The 19294-nt window shown below is 40.8% G+C and overlaps 1 protein-coding gene and 1 long non-coding RNA gene across 5 annotated transcripts in view; one reads left to right on the top strand and one right to left on the bottom strand.

The window, feature by feature from the left end:
- Window positions 1-10307, bottom strand: part of hspa12a (heat shock protein 12A) — a 224453-nt gene extending 214146 nt beyond the window's left edge. The window contains exon 1 of one of the 4 annotated variants that reach the window (XM_078160945.1): window positions 9767-10307. Coding sequence is in view for 2 of the 4 variants with exons in the window: in XM_033612830.2 (XP_033468721.1) it covers window positions 9767-9809 (43 nt within the window). In the remaining 2 variants the exon portion in view is untranslated. Of the gene's footprint in view, window positions 1-9174; window positions 9310-9766 lie in introns of those variants that run through there. The other 3 variants (XM_033612830.2, XM_033612828.2, XM_033612829.2) reach the window with 3 other exon arrangements.
- LOC144458443 (uncharacterized) lies at window positions 9411-18668 on the top strand. The gene is made up of 3 exons (XR_013487924.1): window positions 9411-9672; window positions 18266-18430; window positions 18523-18668. It is a non-coding gene; the product is annotated as an uncharacterized LOC144458443 (long non-coding RNA).
- Window positions 18669-19294: the final 626 nt, after the last annotated feature.

Raw genomic sequence — 19294 nt, 5'->3', positions numbered from 1 at the left:
AGGATGTGATTGGAAGGTGTGAAAGTTGTCTTACTATGGCAACAAGCACTAAGCAACTGTCCTTGGTATTACACACAAAATTACTCAATTCTACATGACATTGATCCTCAGCCCTCAACATTTAATTAAGCTGTAGTCATGAGCATCATTTCTATCAAGAAACCACTACAGAGAAAAGTTGAGTTTTAGTCTTCCACAACAACTAGAGCAGTCCTTTTCTTGAACAGAATAGATGAGCCAGTCTGTATGTTTACATGCACAGTTAAACCAAGCTATGGATATGGCTCGACTAGGCCATTTAACTGGACTACTGTCCTTGTCCCTGTATACAACCACGGGAAGGAAATCCATTTATTGACTGGAGTATGTCTGACTCTGCAACGATAGGTGGCCATATACCCTCTTTCAGGTTGTTATCATTGGACCGTTTTTCTGACCTATTAGACTACATCACAGACCAAACAATTCACAAACAAGTTAGCTATTATTAGCTAGCGGCAACCTGGTACCATGGTGTACAACTTCACAGCTCTGTACATTTAGTATGTGCTGTACACTTTACCTCTTGTATAGATGAGATGCACAATATCCCTTCTGGTTATAAGGACTGGGAGAAAAAAAATCGATACAGCATACTGTAGTATCACAATATTTTTGTGTGGTAATATTGTATCATTACGCACTGCCAAGTATTGTTTTTTTTATTATATAGCTTATTATTTTTCAGTTCACTACATACATTTTGCTGCAAAAAAATGGCTGAAGTGAGATGAACATACTGAAAACCTTGTCTTGTTAAATAAAACAGATGTTGACAAAGTTTTCCTTTGAGGACATTATTTACAGTTGAAACCAGGTAATAAATTGCAATATATTTTATGGCAAGACTCAGCATATCCCTACACATTTAAAATCACAAGTATTGTGACTTAAGTATTTTGATAATATTGTATCGTGAACCCCCTGGTGATTCCCACCCCAAGTGGTTATAGTGTTATCCGAAGGCAGACGACAATGCTGTATGCTCCTGGAGTGCGCCAACAACACAACCTCTGTTATGCTCCACTGCATCCAAAACAGCACAGCTCTGGGTGTCAATTTCACCATGTTAATACCAGCTTCTTCTGTTACACATTTAATGCTATTTGACGGGTCAAAGCCCAGGGCAGAAACTGTGGAAAATGCGGAGAGTGCTTAGGCCAGTTTGGGTCCGACTGACTGTATACATGCTAGAATAATTCAACTCCCAACTGCATTATCTGAGTGTATTGGTCTGATTTTCAGAATTTCAATTTAGTACAATTTCAGTCAGACTAACATATTTACATGTATTCGATACATGTAAACATGTTTACATGTATTCGATAGTCAGATTATGTCATGTAAACGTACCGAGTGTCCAGCTCTTTGATTCTACTCCTGGAACATAACTCTTGGCAAGAAAACACAGGGAAATATTTTCCCAAATGTCAAACTATTCCTTTGAAGTATTGCTTGCCCTAATCCACACAGATGCACCAGTAAAATGGTGGTTGCTGTGGTCATATCTTGTTTTAACGTGGCGACACATCTGCTTGACCAGTGACTATGGACAGCATTGCTAGCAACCAGTATCTGGAACTGTTCACCTACAGACTACTTCAACAAGTGGACAGTGCGATGTGAAAAAAAAAAACATACTTGCTTTATCGGACATGGCTCACAGAGACTTAAGTCAGCATATCAATTTGAGCAAACCATGAACACAGTGCCTCTTTATCCTTCCAGTGCTGCTGTGAAAATACAAGACAAACACAAATTAAGTTGTTAACTGCCTAAGTAAATAATATTAGACATGGAAAATCAACCATATTGGCTTTAGAGATATTTAAAGGAGCAATAAGCGAAATTCATCATTTCTAGATTGAAGGAATTAAAAAATTGTTATGTGAAGAACTAGAGGTGTAATTTCATCTGGAGTATAGCATGACCTCACACACCTTCTCTCTGTGTTGATCTCCAGCCCCTTGTTTACAAGCCGGTCCAGCTGCGCGTTCATGTACGTTCATGTGAATCCCCAACCCCCGCCTCGGAGCCCTTGGCCCTCCCTCCCTTTAAAAGGGCAATGGCAGCGCTTATTTTCTAAGTGAAATGGCGGAGAGTGAACGAAACGTCCACCTGAAGACGACCAGGATCCGACATTACCTCTTAAGAAATAATGGTTGTTGGCAAAGAAGTTGTGGATAAAGAAAGGGACAGAACTCGGATCAACATTGGCCTTGCATTTCCAAGGTGGAGAGCACTGCGAGAGCTAAAGGGGCTACAATTTGACTCAGAGCTAACTCTTCTTCTCCTGGACAGGTACAACATTCAAATGTTTGTTTTAATTAGTGTTACAGTAACGTTAGGCACATGTCGCTATGTCGATTCAATTAAATTTAATGTTACAATCGTAGCATGGGTTAATGTTATTAAGTTATTAGCAGCTCTGTCCCAGCAATGGGTCAGGCGTTACGGTTGTGTTAGGTCAGCAGCCTGGCAGCCCAGCTAACATTTGCAAAACTTTTACTCCAAAACTAACACTCGCCACTCACCAATTACGGGTAGATTTTGTCTCTGGCTGGTAAATTTTTAAGACCACTCCCAACTCTGGCGAGTTATTTTTTTTACCAGTGAAAAATGCATTTTTTGTTAGTGGAGAACGATGCTGGTATTGGCTGGTTTCCTGGCAGAGTAATGTGTATTTCAGGCAGAGACAATCTTTGGTCACGTAAGTGCGTCAGTCATGACGTCATCACAGCGCGCCGAGGTGGATAGCTGTTGTTAGGCTCGTTCGAGATGAACTGCACCTCGCCTAGAAAATAGACGAGAGCAGGCGGCCACAGCGGGGGGCGGTGACGATGACGGATTATGGACTGCCGATTTTCTTGAGCCGATATTTAGGGCCGATACTGCTTTTGCTCCCTCAATTTACATCAAAAAAATGACACAATGATAACAAATATTACAGGTCTCAAGTTTAAATTAAGAAACATTTATTGAACAGTAAAAAATACTAAAACAAGATGGAAAGTTGAGGTAGAACAGGTAGAATATTATTATTATTATTCTACATTCAAATAAAAAAAAAAGAGTTCAGTGCTCTTAAATTTTCCAGTAATGTCTTTATAAAATAAACAAATATTTAAGATGAAGCATAAATAAAACAACAACTACTGTACACAGTAGGATTCAACAGCTTTGTTCAACTTAACCACATACTTTCAAATGAAAAAAAGTTCCAGGGAAAAATAAATCCGCGAACCCACGCGTGTATTGGCCGATGCCGATACAAGTAAAAAACTCAAATATCGGCCCGATATATCGGCTGGCCGATGTATCGGTCTATCCTTACCATAAATATCCGCATATTGGAAAAGTATGAGATTCAGGAACTCCTTACCCTCCAAGCAGGGATGTTAAATGATTATCATGATGTTAATGCAATTGTTATTGTTTAAAAAATGCTGCTGACACATATGTTATATGTGACACTAGAGGACGACACTATTGTGTTACATGTCACACCTCTTTTGATTCCAGGATGGCTACGTGCTGTCTAAGGGCACATTCACACCAGGATAGTCCAGGGGACTAGGTTTGACTGGGAGTGGAATGCCAAACGTAATGCAGCTACAACAGCAACAACAACCCAAAACAACGACTGACCAGGAAGAAAAAAAGCACAAGGAAGAAGAAAACCAGGTTCATCGATTGGCCAGGACCGAAAACAGATATCCATCCCCTTCAACCGGCATGGTCACCACAAAAACAATGGAGCAACACCAAATTTATGCAGTTTGGGATTTCTGTGTTTACTATGGTGTTCAAACCTAATTGTTTTTTCACAAGAAGCTGCCCAGTATGAGCAGCAGGCAGGGCAGCGAGCTATTCAGCATGTTGCGCTGTACATGAGACGAATGCAGCAGTACTGAAAAAGACAGTGGACAGCGAGAGACTACGTCGAGCTGCTGTGGTTAAACAGACGCCGAGCAAGGTACTGCAAGGATTTAAGTTTTCAGAGCACATCTATGTCCGTAAATCATACATCAGAGAGAATTATTCACATTCCTCATAAATAAGAAGTAAATTTTTACTTAAAACAGATTATGTAAAATGGTAGTTATGTCGCTGACTACCTGTTAATCACTTTCAAAAGAAACTGGTTATCAAGCATATGGACTGTTTGAAAGTAGAAAAACACAGGAATGGAATATTTCAGTTTTAATCAGGCTTTTAGTACTTGATCCACACAAAAAATTAAATACTTTTTTAAAGACTTGATCCAGTAATTCTATATCCATTTGTATAATTACAGTGTGTTAATATTTATTTCTGCATGCACAAATATTTATGTATGTATGTATGTATGTATGTATGTATGTGTGTGTGTGTGTGTGTGTGTGTGTGTGGTAGCCTATATAATAAGCTTTTATTAGCTTTGATACGCTTTGTCTTTATAGGAGCATGTGGGCCAACCCGATTCCCTGCAGCTGGTGGCAGCATATCAGTGACAACTGGAACGACAGAGACTGGCAGGTGAACTTCAGAATGAGAAACACATCCTTCAGGCACCTGTGTAACATCCTGTGGCCCAGTTTGACACACCAACATACGTAATACTGATGTCCTGTTCCAGTTAAGCTACGGGTGGCAATATGTCTGTGGAGGCTGGCAACCAATGTAGAGTTGAGACCCATCTCTCACCTGTTTGGTGTTGGCATGTCCACTGCTTGTACTATTATACAAGCAGGATAACAGGAGGTTGTAACAGCCATTAATCGGGTCATGCAGCACCATTACATCAAAACCCCATCTGATGCTGAGCTAAGGATGATCGTCCAGGGATTCAGGGACAAATGGAGATTCCCCCAGGTTGCAGGGGCTATAGATGGGACCCATATTGGCATCCTGGCTCCAGCTGATCACCCTGCTGATTATTACACTAGGAAAAGCTTTTACTCCAAAACTAACACTCGCCACTCGCCAATTACGGGTAGATTTTGTCTCTGGCTGGTAAATTTTTAAGACCACTCCCAACTCTGGCGAGTTATTTTTTTACCAGTGAAAAATGCATTTTTTGTTAGTGGAGAACGATGCTGGTATCGGCTGGTTTCCTGGCAGAGTAATGTGTATTTCAGGCAGAGACGATCTTTGGTCACGTAAGTGCGTCAGTCATGACGTCATCACAGCGCGCCGAGGTGGATAGCTGTTGTTAGGCTCGTTCGAGATGAACTGCACCTCGCCTAGAAAATAGACGAGAGCAGGCGGCCGCAGCGGGGGGCGGTGACAAAAAGCCGCGGTGAACTCAAACAGTTTCCCGACAGTTTCCAGCAGCCTTCAGTGCATACCGGAAATCACAGAAACACTTACATCCTCTCTGGAATGATGTCAATTCATTAAAAAAGTGATCAGACCCATATGTCAGTTTGTTTTCAGTCTCCAGTTGTTTTAATTATGATAGATTAATTTATTAAAATGTTTTACAGGTGATCTGTAGTTTATGTTCATGGTTTATCCTCCATTTGACATGAATTCTCCTGTAAATCAGCATCATATCAGTTTGACCTGTCCCCTCAACTACACAGGCTAAATAAACTGTGTTTGAATATAAGGTTCATATTTTCAGAGGAAAAAAAATACAAGACAACAGCTTTCATTAAAGATCAGTCAGATACAGTCAGGGCTTCACATCTGTACAGATGTTAGTTTAAGAATCCTCACATCCCACTGACCACAAGTCTCTGTGTTGCTAAATACTTCAATAATTAAAAAAGTCCAATATTACAGTAGACTCTGTATAGTTTATGATGAATGTAGGCCTATTTAGTCTCTGACAACTCAACTTCACCATCAGTCACACAAGTTTTCTGTTACAAAATCAGACAAATACAATCTTAATCTCTAAAATTCATCAAAAATGAAAAGTTTATCTAAAACGTCATCTTGTTGAGTCGACATCTAAACCAATCAGCTGTTAGATCAGGTGAGAGCCAGGCGGTGCTGCAAATGCAGCACCTGGCTCTAAAAACTGCGGCCGCCTTGCTCTCGTGGTTTTATCACCGTCCACTTGTGTAATACGTCAGAGCAAGTCGGGATGAAGTCGGACACAAAACTAACCGGCATGCGTTGTGCGCCAATCGCCGGTGATCGAATCTGCGCAGGCCTGGCTCATCTCAAACGAACCTATTGTTAATGTACTTCCATGCTCTGAACCCCCGTAGAAGAAGAAGAAGAAGAAGAAGAAGAAGTAAGAAAAAGTATCATGTGGCGATGCTGGCCAGGTATTGCAGAGCCTCCCGCAAAAAAACAAAAAACTAAAGCAAAAGAACCTACTGAGGCTGAGATTTTACCGACCGACGACCAAGAGACGGAGGTTAATGTTGCTGCTGCTGCTGCTGCTGCTCCCGCCGCCGCCACCCCCCAGTCTCATCCACCGGCAGCATTAAGTGACTTGACTTTTTTTCCTTTAAATCATTATTATTATTTGGTTGGCTGGTAAAATATCTGCCTGGCTGGTAAAAAATTTCACTTACCAGCCAGCCTGGCTGGTAAGTGAAAAAGTTAGTTTTGGACCCTGTGTGGATATATTTGTTGTCTGTTTCTTTTTTGTAATGTATTTTTTGCACTGTTTAAAACATGCTATTGCCTTCTTTGTTTTTGTTTTTCTGATATCACTGATCATTTTCCAATTGTTCAATTTACTTTGCTTGTTTCAAAAAATTTCTTAGTGATCTTTCCTGGGACAATGTATATGCTCAGACCAACTCTAGTGTCTTTCAACACTAAATATTTAAAAAACTAACTTCATCTTATTCTCAGGAAGGAAAAAATACGACCCGAATGAAGCAAAGCTCTTCATTGAGGACAATGAAATTCACAGAGTATCCTCTGCCCGCTCTTTATGTGTTATGGTGGATGAACAACACAACTGGAAAGAATGAATTGACTGTGTTGCAAAAAAGTGTCAAAGTCTCTTGGAATTATCAGGAAAATCAGTTCATTCCTCAACAGATCCAGTCTGCTCACATTATACTACAGTTTAATATATCCATACCTAACCTACTGCAATCTCGTCTGGGCTAACACCTATCCCATCAATCTCCATAAGCTCCAACTACTCCAGAAACGCTTTGTTAGAACTGCCACAAACTCAAATTTCAGGGCCCCATCCTCTCCACTGTTTTCCAAATTGAAAATCTCAACTACATTTGATGTTAACATCATCCACATCTGCATCTTCATCTACAAAGCAATCCACCAAAGTCATGTACTACCAAATCAATTTCAACAATACTTTCACATAAATTCAAGTTTGCATCAGCATGCAACAAAACAAGCAGGTCACCTGCACCGACCCCACTGCAATACCACCAGAGATAAGATAAGAGATAAAATAAAACTTTATTAATCCCACACTTGGGAAATTCACGTCACAGCAGCTCAAAGCACAGACAGAAAATGGAGGGTGACAATATTACTTGAATAAAAGAAAATTAAAGATTAAAAAATATAAAATATGTGTAAACAGTATATGTATATATAAATATATGTACACACACACACACACACATATATATATATATATATATAAATTAAGGCACTCAATTGAATTACTGTACACACAAGACAATTTCCAAACACAGTATAGAGGGCAGTATACCATCAAATATGGAGGGATTTTGTTGTGGAATGAACATCACCAACTGGCTGACAGCTCTTCTTCCTTGGCAATATTCAAAAAGAAACTATTATTGAAGTTAACAGAACAGTAAAAACTGGTTTGACTGTCCAATTTTGCCTTCCCTAGTGCCACACTGTTTTTGTTTTACTTGAACTTAATTTTTCTATCACTTTTTTTTAATATAATGTTTTTCCTTTATTCATTTAGTGTTATTATTATTATTACTACTACTACTCTTATTACTATTACTATTGAAATTGCAAAGCAGGCATAAAGAATAGTAGTGGCTCTATAGCACAATCTCTGTGTGAAACTGCAACAATGTTTGAACTCTTAAGAAGGTGTAAACTGTGTTCATTCTCTCAATCAATCTCTTTCCGTCAATTTTTCAACAAAGATATTATTGCATGAAAAAAAAGGGTAAGGAACAAACATCACAACAGAGGCAGGACCTAACCACCAAACATGTTGGAAAAAAGGGCACATAATAGTTTGGACTTGGCTTAGTTTTTAAAAACCACAGAGCAACATACAATTATCTTCAGACTATAGGCCTATAGGGTGCCACATGCAACTTCTTTCGTCACATGAACACACACACAGCACCTGTGCATTGTGATAATCTCTCATGTTACACCATTTAAAAAGCTCTGCCTTCACAATATATGTATATGATAATAAAATCCAGGCAACAGCATGTCCTTGTGGCTGACAACAGAGTTGAGACAGAGTACAGAGCTGGTATCTGCAATCCCTCCAATATGACTATTGACCCACTAGTCAGAAGTTTACCTTTCAAACACAAGCAACAATTTTGAGCTTTAGGAGTTTAAGTCACACAAAGTCTGGTATTTAGATCATATCCCTGCAGGACATCATCAGGGTGCACTTTCTGTGGCACTCAATCAGTTACATTACATAACGCAGGAGCCTTGCCAAGCCCCCAGAAAGATTAGTCCTAGAAAAAACTTCAAACCAACCTAACTCCTAAAAGTCTTGCCACATTTAAACCTTGTTATTTAAAGTCTGCACAGAGGTATGATGTCAGAAAAAAAGAGTAGGCCTATAAGCAACTACAAGTGTCATCATATGTAGTGAATCATCTGGCAGTATTTAAAATTGTATAGCTAGCCTACTTGGTGGGAGTGGCGCACACTGCTCTCTATTACCATCCACAGTGGTTTGTGATGTGAAACCTAAAATTTGAAACATTATTAAACGCTTCTTGGTGTATTAAATGTACGCCTAAGTGTACAGTATGAGTATTTGCAAAAGATCTTAAATGATGATTAGTAATGTCTGTCGCTTTCGATCAAGCGAGTAGCAAAAACAAAAGATATTCAAATGTGGTTCGCACTATCATTACAGTACGGTATGTACCTTTGACGGGGGTAAGTAAGCTAATAACTCGAGCAGACAAACATAGCCTATATCACATACAAAGGCTTTTACGACATTGATTTGAGACGCACCTCAGTGGACTACCCTGTCCAGACAGCAGCTCTGCGCAGCAATCAGGGCGGATGGTGAACACTGCGTTACCTGAGAACATGGTGCAGACTTTTTGCTGCATTGAGTCACAACTACCGTGGGACGGGTCATGTGACCGAATTGCACCGTTATGGAGGACCTGGCTGAGCCGCATCCGTTCTCCAGCCAACTGGGAACAACCTGCAGCACTGAGCCCAGCCTGCTTGCAGGCGGAAAACACGAGCCACACTAATAAACTTGTGATATCGCCATGTTTTTCTGGGCACCGCTACTCGGTGCAGGCCAGTAGGCGAGGTCCTGTAACGTTACATTGCGGTTGCCCTTGGGAAGCCAAGACAGCGCTTCATAGCTCAGACAGCCTCTCTGCACAGCAACTGAGGTGTCGAGAAGACTTTAAGAATATGAATTCAACATTATGTTGTGTCTGCAGCCTTCACTGACCACAGAAATGTAACCGTCCCACAGACGACCACACCGAGGTAACGTTACAAACTGCATCCTTGACTGATTTCAGAAATGATCACTAAGTTAGTGAAAACTAGGCTACCACCCAACAGTTTGGAGCTTATTTACCTGATATTATCTTCTCAGTCGCCGTTTCTTTCTCGGTCATCATATCCCGCAGTTTCACCTCCTCCCGAGCCTTCTCACCGATACAGCTACACCAAGCAATTTTCCTGGTTTACTGGGAATACCGGGCCAAAAAAGGGAAATAAACTTCCACAGAAACAGCCTCCGCGTTAATTCGATGTCCCCTTTAATGTTACTTCGCCCTGCCGCTTCCTGTTCTATGAAAAGTCCGTCTGATGTCACATGGAAAAGATTTGGGGTCTGCAGGTTTTTAAAGTAGAGGGGCAGTCAGCCTTCGCAGAGAGGATGTTGGACCCCAGACTGCTGCTGCTGCTGCTCTGTCCGCCCCTCCCACAACATTAACGGCTGTCCTGGCCAGGAATCCTGCCGCTGCCCAGTCTGCAGCAGCTTAACTCATCACAGCCAGTAGGGATGCTGTGCCCTTCACCAGCCACACATGACTGACACCTCATTTCATTGAGATCTGAAGGACAAACTTTAGGAATAAATAGAACAAAACTAAATATAAAGATAAAATCACATCACAGAGGCAAAATCAGATCAATTCAGAGTGAAACGTTGTTTCAGTTCTCTGTATATCTGTTACATAATTGTAGAACTGACAATAAAGCCTCTTGAACTCTTGAATTGAATTCTTGAATCTATTCTCTCTGTCCGTATGGACATCGTTCCTAATTCCTGCAATTAGAGATGAGACTGGTGTGTTACAGTGTGATGCTGCTATAATAAATCAATCCTTTAAAAATTATTACTCGAAACTCTATAGTACAGAAAATAATGTCAATAATGTAAATGGCCCCAGCATCCTCCAGTCTATCAAAGATGACATCATCAGATGGACAGCCTTACCACTGTCTCTATGGGGCAGAGTTGAAGTACTGAAATTGAATGTTTTACCAAGACTGATTTATATTATAACATCTATTCCTCTTAAATTTCCTCAAAGTTGGTTTAAAGACATCAAATCTATTTTCATCCGATTCCTTTGGAATAATAAAACTAAAAAATTAACTAGAAACAGCACTCAGAGAGTGCAGACCTCCGCCAAGTACGTAGGTGATATTCCCTCCCCCTCTGCATCAGATTTTGCAGCATGCATCACAATTAGGTTATTTGCATCACTATCATTATTAGGTTATATATGCCTTCACTGTGGTGTATTTATTTCGTTTTTATTTTGTAACAACACAGAATATAATGTTTTTTTTTGTATTTTTCTATAAGAAAAATAAGAAAGGCTGTAAGAAAGGCCTATAGATCAGGATCAGACCGAGAGCCCGCCCCCTCCACATTCACTCACTGCTGTGTGTTGTGAATGAGATTCCTGTTGGAGTGACAGAGAAGACGTCAGGCCACAGTCGAGTGGAAGTAGCTCCAAGACTGCATTCCGGGTTCAGAGACTGACATTTTATGTACATGTGTGCCTTTGGTGAAGCATGGTTGGATGTTTAGTTCATAATTTTCAGTTACCAACGATGTTAGCTAGCACATGGTTAGCTACATGACGATGCATGGTTAGAGTCACGTTTAGCCATAGATTCATTCCGAGCCCAGTAGAGGGCAGCATTAGCCTATGTTATTGAGTAGACAGATGTTTCAATGTTATTTAGCATGCACTGTTATGTGCCATTAGTCATACTTGTGTGTAGATATTGTATACTTGTTGGTATTGCTATAGATCTGAATAGTAATTCATAGCCAAGTAATTCAGGGGACTCCTTGTATACGCTTATTACATTTATAGCTTTAGCTTTATTCTGTTGATTCTAAGATATGTTTATTAGTAGGCTAATTTGAGATTCTTTATTTGTATTCCCATTTAGAACCACACACACCTATTCACTCACACAGTGTGAGTTAGCCTACAGAAGTCCCACTCCATTCCCTATGCTCTGTCTATTGTGCTGCACTTTAAAGTTGGAGTAATAAATACCCCTAAATGAAGATCACCGGCTCCTCACTAACAATTGCATTAATCTGTTTCATCTTGTTTCATTTTATATTAGGAAAAAACTGTGTCATCAATGCCTGATGTCTCTAGACTTTTCTGTTCTACATGTAAAGGTATATAGCTTTTAGTAAACAGACCAAATCCGTTACGGCCCTGGCCATGTCACTAGTTTCCCTGTGTTTTTCCTTGTCCTCTTTCCACTCCCCTTGTCTGTCTCTCTGTGTGTCTGTGCTCTGGGCGTGGCAACTCCCTTACTCTCCTGAGTTCCCGATTATATTCATTCAACTTACTTGCTCCCATGCTGCTCACCTGAGAACCATCCAGTAATTAACCCTGCAGTATAACACACCAGCTCTCTTCTCCAGTCCAAGAGGCCAAGAGGTAGAAGGTAAATGATAAATAGAAGGGGACCTAGGAAAGCTGCACTTAGATCCAGAAGAACGAGAATAGTTAAAAACCCAGAGTCATCTGCCATTAGGAGATCGTTAGTGATTTTGACCAGAGCTTTCTCAGTGCTGTGACAGGAGCGAAAACCACACGCAAATTGTTCAAACAGATTGTTATGGCGGGTGGCACAGTGGTGTGGTGGTTAGCACTGTCGCCTCACAGTAAGAGGGTTGCCGGTTCGATCCCAGGTGTGGGAGCCCTTCTGTGCGGAGTTTGCACGTTCTCCCCGTGTCAGCGTGGGTTCTCTCCAGGCACTCTGGCTTCCTCCCACAGTCCAAAGACATGCAGATTGGGGATTAGGTTAATTGATAGCTCTAAATTGTCCGTAGGTGTGAATGTGAGCGTGAATGGTTGTCTGTCTCTATGTGTCAGCCCTGCGATAGTCTGGCAACCTGTCCAGGGTGTACCCTGCCTCTTGCTGGGATAGGCTCCAGCCCCCCCGCGACCCTCAAGAGGATGAAGCGGTTAGAAGATGAATGATGAATGAAGATTGTTATGGCTATGGTGAGTGTGGACCTGAGCTGCAACTGATCTTTCAAGTATTTTAGAGAGGAATTGTAAATTTTAAATTGGATGGAAGTTGCTCAAATTGTTAGGATCGGCACCAGGTTTCTTTAGTATTGGAGTTATAGCAGCAGTTTTGAGAGATGTGGGCACAAGACCAGAGGTAAGGGCGGAATGAACAATCACAGTTATTAAGGAGGAAGACGGAGTTTAACTAGGTTTGTCGGAAGAGGGTCTAACAGGCAGGTAGATGATTTGGATTTACGAATCAGACCAGATATTTCAGCAACAGTTGGAAGTTTAAAACTAGATAGGGAAGGCACGGGGGGGAGCACAGAAAAGCAAATCAGGTGAACTGTAGTTGGTATTGTTAAATGTGGTCAGTTGCTGGTGAATATTTTCAATTTTGGCAGTAAAAACGTTCATAAACGAATAGAGTGTTGCCTTCACATGACTGGATTAAATGTGGATAATGTGTTGATTTAGCTTTAGATAGAGCATCCTTTTAATGAAGTAAGTGGCTAGTGTACATGTCTTAATGCGCCACAAGGCCAGTTTTAGCACAAAGGTGTTCCAGGTATACCTGCCTGGTTTCTCCCTGTCCCTCTTCTATCTATTGCAATAATATAGATAATAAATGTGGAAAGCAAAATTTATAATAGGATTAAGAATAATAATGGTGACATAGCTGTGGAAATTGATCGCAAAGTCACTTTTATGCTCTAGATATTTTTCTCAGCCAGTTATATTCTCTTCTCATCTGTGAGAACCCTGCATGATCATCCTTGCTGGCCTCTTGTCCACTGTCTCCTCCCTGACCCTGATCTTTCTATTGTGGCAATAAAGATTAAAAAAATATGTGCAAAGCAATAGCTAGCAAGCGATATAACATAGGTAACAATAACATTAGTATTCTTGTTAACTAGCTTAACTTGATACATTGGCATCTATTAATTAGTCATCATTTAGCTAACATTATCTACATGCAACAGCATTACTCAACTTACACGATTTGTTTGGAAGAAACTGTGCAAGGGTTTTTGCTTCTTGCTGGCTGGTTTGCTGAACATAGCGGCACTGTCCAACACCACACCTCTCATCTGTTTGCCATTGATTCTGATCACAACATGACAGCGTGTGTATGCGCCTGGCACCGCCTACTCATGGTGCGTTTAAAGACGGCACGGAAAAACACGTTACCACATGTTAAAAATGAATTGAACGGTTGTAACGGCTGTAAAAAAAAGTGCGGGGGACGGAGGGCACAGATACGGGAAATGCGGGGGACATGTCCCCTGTGCCGCCCCCCCCCCCCTCAAATTACGTCAGAGAGACACATTTTGTCATTAAGACTTACATGTTGTTTGAGCCCACGGACCCAAATAGTCTATATTTGTATATTTTGGTCTACAAAAGCAATGCTTTCCAGTCAGTGTGAATTACAATAGGCCTACTGCAGATCATCACAACACAAACTCGAACAAACTGATTGACAGCTCTGGTGGGGGTGGCCAGGCAGGGTGGCCAATCATATTCCAGGGGTAGCCGGTGCCAGCCCCAGCCAACCCGGTGGCCGCACCCCTGCCTGTTAGAGCAGAGAAACACTGTCTGACCCATTCTTTACACTTTTGCTTTTTAGTACAGCGGATTAGCAGATAAATTGTGCACTTTTTGAAAAAAGCATGAAATTTACACCATAGTTAGTACATACCATAAGGTTTATTTTCAGATGCGGAGGGAAGTAAGATTTGACCTCTGAGGCCCGGGAACCAAACAGTTGAAAAACATTTAAGGTGTCATTTCCAACTTAATTTAGGGTGCCCATTCAGTTGATGATTCTTTTGAAATCACCAGAATTCAAGAAAATGCATTTAGGTCAAAGTCATGGTCAAATTATGCAGACAGAGTGAGATAAAGGGTACAAAAAGATGGTTTATTTCCAACATAATAACAGTAATGATAATGATCATTAAAAATGTATTTACTTACAGTATTTCAGTAGGCCAACTATGCTTCTTATACTGAAACTTGCTTTGAAATCAGTAATAACACATCTACATTTAAATGCCAGCTATTAGCTCTCAAGCCTGTTTGATACCGGTGGCACAGTATTGAACTAGGCTACTTTGCTATAACCATTAATTCAGCTGTAGTCCTACTTCACACAAATTACCAAGCTGAACTCTCTAGAACATGCGCTGTTCAATCATTCAACTGACTTCAGCTCATGCATGTTCCAGACTGTCTTCTAGTTTAGCTAGCAGAATTATTTTGATCAGTGCCTGCCTTTTTTTTTTAACCACAGAAGCTAGCTAGCTAACTAACTAGGCAGACTCATTCCCGGCTACAATCAAATTCAATGTATTTGCATGTTAAGGCTTTACTCAAGTATACTTATGTTGGTGGTGCTTCCCAGATGGCTCTTAGCACTAAGAGCTTCTTAAGAACGCCCTTAAGCCTCCCGTGAAAGAAAAACACATTTCCCAGATCGCTCTTAGCTTAAGAAGATCTTTTACTAAGAAGGAGTTGTAAGATCGAGCTGACCCACTCTTAACAGTCTTCTAAGCGACCAAACGCTCACAAATCCAGCTGCGTCAGGCAAATTAATATTACACTAAGCAAGGAGATGTTACAACAGTGCGCACCGTATATATTTTGATCTATTTTATACTTCAGATTTACATTGTTTAGCATTAATTGGTGACAAAAAAGAACGAATTTCATTCTGCAGGGAAAGCGTGTCCTTACTGTGCATATGACAATAAACGCTTTGAATTTTATGAAGACCCTATGTGCGCCCAAAGCTGTGGCACAAGTTACGCACTGAAATCTGGCGGAAGAAAAATAAGAAGACGAAAAATAAGTATGAGGAATAACAAGTGTGTTCCTGTATGTGCTGTGCACATCAGGCACACAAATAAAATGAATCATCATGACTATCATTTATCATAATTTGTCCGCACATATCCCACATCTGCATGCACACATGAGATCGTTTACTGCATCCAAAAAATGTGTCAGGGCACAACAGAAACACATTCACCCACCAAACCTGTACCATTCAGATATCAGGCAACTGACAGGTGTAATTGAGCTCAGCTGGAACCCCATCAAGGGACGCTCCACCCTCTACTCTATATAAAGGCGTTGCCACATCATACATGTGTGAGATACCATGGCTGCTTTACAGCATATTCTCGCTGCTAACCAACAGCGTCACCGTATACGAAGCCAAAGCGTTTATGTAAATGCATTTGTGCGTCAGCACTTCAGCCCACTCGACGTGCTGTCAGACCGGGCTGTCCAAATGAAGTACCGGCTAAGATACAATGCCTCATCAACTAGTGTCTCTACACATCCGGAGGGCAACCCGGTGCAATTTGCCCTCAGCCCGGAGGTGCAGTGCCTGGCTGCGCTGCGTTTTTACGCAGTGGGGAGCTTCCTGGAGGTGGTGGGAGACGGCACCAGCCTCAGCAAGGCGTCTGTGATTTTTTGTTTAAATATATTTCCTAATGATTCTCTTACCAAGACTACTTCTTATTTAGTTGTAGTCTTGTTTTCATCATGAAAATAGGTCATTAACAAATATTTATCGTCTTAGTTTTTCATTAGAATTATTAGAACACACATACACAGCAGCAGGGAATTAGTGCGCAAGGTAGCAGCGCTGTGTGTGACTTATGTGCTGATTAAGTGGTGGGTGATCGATGTGCCTAACATCGATTGTTTCAGCACTGCAGTAGTGGACAGCTCCTGTTAAGAGCTTCTTAAAGAGCGATCTTAAGAGCGATCCTAAGACGGGCATTAAGAACGCATCTGGGAAACACTCGTATCTTAGCGACCCTTCTTACCAAAGACGTTTCTTAACTTTGCTCTTAAGTCTTAAGATTGCTCTTAACTGGGAAACGCGGCCATTATCTGTACATAGTCAGTCAGTTTACCTGGTAGGATATTTATGTCAGAAGTGCTCTCTGTCTCATCACTTGTGCATACTGTAGCCTACTCATCATGTTGCCTACTGACTACATCGCTACTGGCATTAGCTACTGATGCTCTAGAGGGCCATCTGCCGATAATGATGTGCTTAGCAGGAAAAAATAACCACACATCCCAGTAAATGATAACCAATTACTAAATAACACATGAGAGAAAAAAGTAATTGAAATATGTTTTGGGGTTCATTAAAAAAAAAATTAAGCAAATTTTTACCTTGACCTAAATGTATTTTTTTGAATTCCATTGATCTCAAAAGAATCATTAACTGAATGGGCAACCTAAACTTAGTTGGAAATGATACCTTAAATGTTTTTTTACTGTGTTTGGTTCCAAAGTTAAGCATATTTGAATATTATTGGTGGCCATCTTGAATTTGACCTCTCCCGAGCCTCAGAGGTCAAATCTGACTTCCCTCCGCATCTGAAAATAAACCTTATGGTATGTGCTAACTATGGTAGAAATTTTATGCTTTTTTCAAAAAGTGCACAATTCCTCATAATTTGAGAGCTTATCCGCTGTACTATTGGTGTTTTGGGTTTTGGAAAGGCAAAAAATACATAAATGCTCTACTGTTTTAGCTGCATCACCTTCCAAACTCGTTGTTTGTATACTACTCTGGCCCTTTTTATGCCTCTTCTGCTATCTACAAAGTCTTGTTAGGACATCCATAGCTCCTCTGTAGTTAGATATCTTACACAGAACTTGTTAATTTCTTATAACCTTCATTTCTGATATTTACAATTATCAATAATATGTGTAATTAAAAGAAATCCAGAGCTAAAATATTTCAAGTGAAATTCTGCACAATCAACACACACAACCAAATCGCAGAAATCTTAAATTTGAATTTCAACTCGTCTAAAACAGAGATATCTGAAACAAATTCAAAAGGTGTTAGAGTGTCATTACATAATTTCTCCAGGCTATTTCTAGGTTCATTTGTACCTGTCACAATCTGAGTAAGAAGAATCTCAAATCTGAATTAAAATGTAATGAGATACATTTCAAATAAATGTTACAATAAATAAACTGCAGATCATGTGAATCCTGTCAGTCTGATGATAAATCAGTTTGCCATATGGGCTACACACAGTTAATATTCTCTTCCCTAATCTGCTCTAATGATGGCCTAACTCCATATCTGATGAATGACATGTCCACAGAAAATTCTCTTACCAAGCTCTTTCACTCTGCCTGCTGTCCTCCACCACGCCAGGCGGCATTCAGGTGGTGCAGGCTGCACCAAGATAACACCTGGAGGTATTTGTGCTGAATCAGATTCATGACACTCACTGTCAGAACCTGACCTGTTGAATTAAGGAACATGGAGTTAAACAAACAGCTGACTGAGAACGTATCCAACATTTAGGGCCCTATTTAGATGGTCTAAAACACGAAGCGCCAGGCGTGCGGCGCATGGGCGTGTCCCAGTCACTTGCTAGTTAGACAGGGCATTTTTAGACTGTGCGCTATGGCGGAGAGTCTAAAAGGGTTGGACTTACTCTGTGAATTAGTCATAGGTGTGTTTTGGGCATATCATTCAATAAGCCAATCAGAGTGTCACCTCTCATTCCCTTTAAAAGAGGCACGATTGGAGCGCATGGCAGAGAGCTAGTTAGATGGCGGACCTACCAACTGGAAAGAGTGAGCATTTTACAGCTGAGGAGACGGATCTCCTCGTGCGGGAGCTGAAGGCCCGTCAGAACCAGATCTACGGGGACAGCAGACAGGCACCCAAGCTCCCTGAGGTAAAGCAGGCGTGCATGGGATCACTAATACAAGAAAGATCTTAATAAATATCTGTGGAATATTATTCAAACCTGTTTTTATCATATAACAGAGCACAGCTGTCAGGACTGCCGCGGAGCTCCCCAAGGTGCTGATCCTGCAGCTCGGACCTGTTCAGCGTTTTCTCCTCCACCCACGTTTGTTAATTGTTTTCACATGTTTCCTAGAGCTGTGTTCTGCCTCTTATTTGCATGTGTGTCCTCTCTACACTCAGATAACAATATAATAATATAATATAATATAGCCTAGTATAACATGTTAAAGTAAATGCAATGTGTGGTCTTTGGTTTTCAATCAAAAAAATGATTGATTGGTCAGATAATTTCACAATTTCATTTGTCATTATTACAAATTCTGATGATTAATGACTGACCATTAAGACGTGTTTCTGATAAATATTTTAATGTGCACAATAATAACCTTTCACATTGTAATCATATTTTTATTTATCTTTTGCATATGTGTGGCTGCTCTGTGTGTGTCTGAGCAGAGTGCACGCGCGTTGTGCACCCGCCTAGAGACACATATTACTAACTTGTTTAACAGCGAAATACTGCGCTGTTGACTTTAGCCCAGGTTTTTGTTGGTCACTGGCACATTTGCTTTTTACGTCATCTAACTAGCAACGCGCCATGACTGTGCCCATGACTGTACACCCAGAGAAGCGCAAGTTCATTTGACGCTGTTTATTAGGTCCCGAGCGACAGCGAAGTCGTCCGTGAGGACCCTATTGTAATCGCGCTGTTTATTATTATTGTTATTAGGGACCTCGGCCGAAGGACGAAGTCCCTCTTGTTCCTGGTACGTTTATTATTATTATTATT

The sequence above is a fragment of the Epinephelus lanceolatus genome, chromosome 17, assembly GCF_041903045.1.
Source record: "Epinephelus lanceolatus isolate andai-2023 chromosome 17, ASM4190304v1, whole genome shotgun sequence".
Lineage (NCBI taxonomy): Eukaryota > Metazoa > Chordata > Actinopteri > Perciformes > Serranidae > Epinephelus > Epinephelus lanceolatus.
Note: the sequence above shows the minus strand (reverse complement) of the source record. Positions and strands in the feature narration are given on the sequence as shown.